Source organism: Myotis brandtii, unplaced genomic scaffold, assembly GCF_000412655.1.
Source record: "Myotis brandtii unplaced genomic scaffold, ASM41265v1 scaffold502, whole genome shotgun sequence".
NCBI lineage: Eukaryota > Metazoa > Chordata > Mammalia > Chiroptera > Vespertilionidae > Myotis > Myotis brandtii.
The window spans coordinates 845773-848474 of NW_005369142.1; the positions used below are offsets into that span (position 1 = coordinate 845773).

The window sequence follows — 2702 nt, forward strand, 5'->3', positions numbered from 1 at the left end:
ACACTCCCTACTGGGTATGTGCCCGCAACCAAGGTACATGCCCTTGACCGGAATTGAACCTGGGACCTTTCAGGCCGCAGGCTGACGCTCTATCCACTGAGCCAAACCGGTTAGGGCTGAGGCCTCTCTTCTTGACTTGTAGGCAGCTGCCATCTTGCTGTGCTCACATGATTTATTTCTTGTGCACACACAGGGAGCTTGATTGTCTTTTGAGATAAACTATTATTTTTATCACCATTTTTTTAGTATTGTATTATGTCATCACTCAGTGATGGCCATATTGCAGGGCCATCTGAAATTTTCTCTTTAGATCAGTGATGGCGAACCTATGACACGCGTGTCAGAGGTGACATGCGAAGTCATTTTTTTGGTTGATTTTTCTTTGTTAAATGGCATTTAAATATATTAAATAAATATCAAAAATATAAATCTTTGTTTTACTATGGTTGCAAATATCAAAAAATTTCTATATGTGACACGGCACCAGAGTTAAGTTAGGGTTTTTCAAAATGCTGACACGCCGAGCTCAAAAAGTTCGCCATCACTGCTTTAGATCCTCCCAAATTTCAGTTCACTTCAGGATGTTTAGTTTTTCTTGTTTTTCACAGAAAATACTTTAACATTGAAGATGTTTAATTCTTATGTCCATCACTTATAAATAAGGTGGGTGTGTTCATTAACTTGATTTTGGTAATCATTTTACAATATATATGTGTATAAAATGATTACATGGTACACTTTAAATATATTTCCATTTTATTTGTCAGTTACACCTCAGTAAAGCTAGGAAAAAATAAAGAGAAAGAAGCCAGAGCACTTGGCCTTAAATCTGAAAATTGTCAGTTTTATTAGTATTGTGATCTTGGCCATGTCACTTTACCACCCAGTATCCATGACCTAATCTGTAAAATTGCAGGGGTGACAGGGAGGCTCTATTCCTGATATACTAAAAAGACAGTGAAATCAAATATAAAATATTAAAACATGCTCAGATGTGTATTTTATATAATTAGCTGGGCTTGGCACATTGCCATTTGGATATTACAGGACAAGAAGATGGCCTTGCTAGGGTGGCATTTATTTTAGCTGATTTTAGCCTTTGGTAGAATTAGGACAAAAATTAGGTTTTTGTCTTAGATTTCATATTGCAGATTATTAATCTAGACTTGTATTATTTGTGGAGGTATACTTGATTCTCTGTAGTACATATGAGCCTGAAAAATGGTGTTTAAAACATGAAAATTTCTCCCCCTTTTAAATGAACAGATGGACATAAGTGTTTAACATACATACATACATAATATAAATAAAATTAAGGTGCCTAGAAGCTCCCAAAGTCATGTAGACTGACTTCCAAAATATAATTGTAAATGGATATATATTTTCTGAGTTTAAATCAATTTATTTTTAATTGTTATTTAATCGCAGGTTCTAAATTAGTTCCATTTTGGAGCTGGCTACAAATGGGCAAGGACCTACTTTTTATACGACTCCGATATTTGACTGGTGCCTGGAGGCTTGAACGAACCAGGAAAATGAATTAGGTTATTTGCTATTTTTTATTGTATTATGTATTATTGTAACATCATTTCATTTGAATTAAAATTTTAAATAAAGCTGAGATAAGCCTATGCCATTGTCTGCCTTTTGATAATTTTCAAGAATTCACTGCCATAAGTAAAAATTTTTATACATCTTTTGGACAAAAACAAATTTTAAGGTATTTGTAACAAAAGTCAGATTTTCTTTTGCTTTAGCAATTCTGTTTATTTAGATTATCACTATGAGTCTGAGAAATATAATTTTTAAGCAAGACCGAAGCAATTATTTCTGCTCTAAGGTACCTTGCATAATTCTCATGAACTTAAATATAAACCACAACCATGTAACGGTGTTTAGAGATTTAAAAATAAAGTTAACAGCTCTGGCCAGGTGGCTCAGTTGGTTGAAGCATGGTCCCATGCACCAAAAAAGTTTGCGGGTTTGATTCCCAGTCAGGGCACATATCTAGGTTGCAGGTTCGATGCCTGATTGGGGTGCATACAGTAGGCAACCAGTCGATGTTTCTCACATTGATGTTTTTCTCTCTTTTTCTTCTTTCCTCTCTAAAATCAATAAAAACATATCCTCAGGTGAGGATTTAAAACAATAACAAAATAAAGTTAATATATATTTATTTTATTTTTTAAAGGCATGGAAATACGTGATTTATTTTTTAAATCATTTTTCAATTACAGTTGATATACAAAATTATATTAGTTTCAGGTACACACATTAGACAACTTACTGAGTGATCATCCAATAAATCTCATCCCATCTAACACCATACATAGTTATTAGAATATTATTGATTATATTCCCTATGCTATACTTTACATCCCGATGACTATTCTGTAACAACTAATTTGTACCTTTTAATCCCTTTTTCATCCATCCTCCCAAACTCCTCCCATCTGGCAACCTTCGAAATGTTCTTTGTATCTACAAGTCTGTTTCTATTCTGCTTCATTTGTTTTGTTTTGTTTTGTTTTAGATTAAAGTGTTGATAGATATGTACTATCATTTTACTGTTCATATTTTTCTGTCTATATTTTCTTTTATTATTGTCATTTTTTATCCTTTTTTCTTCTTCTTTCATAATACCCTTTAACATTTCATGTAATACTGGTTTGGTGATGATGACCTTTACTTTTTAATTGTCT

The 2702-nt window shown here is 33.0% G+C and overlaps 1 protein-coding gene across 1 annotated transcript in view; it reads left to right on the plus strand.

The window, feature by feature from the left end:
• ALG5 (ALG5, dolichyl-phosphate beta-glucosyltransferase) overlaps positions 1–1699 on the plus strand; it is a 106423-nt gene extending 104724 nt beyond the window's left edge. Inside the window, exon 10 of the mRNA XM_014548330.1 lies at positions 1429–1699. Coding sequence (XP_014403816.1) covers positions 1429–1544 — 116 coding nt within the window. The 3' untranslated portion in view covers positions 1545–1699. The remainder of the gene's footprint in view (positions 1–1428) is intronic.
• Positions 1700–2702: the final 1003 nt, after the last annotated feature.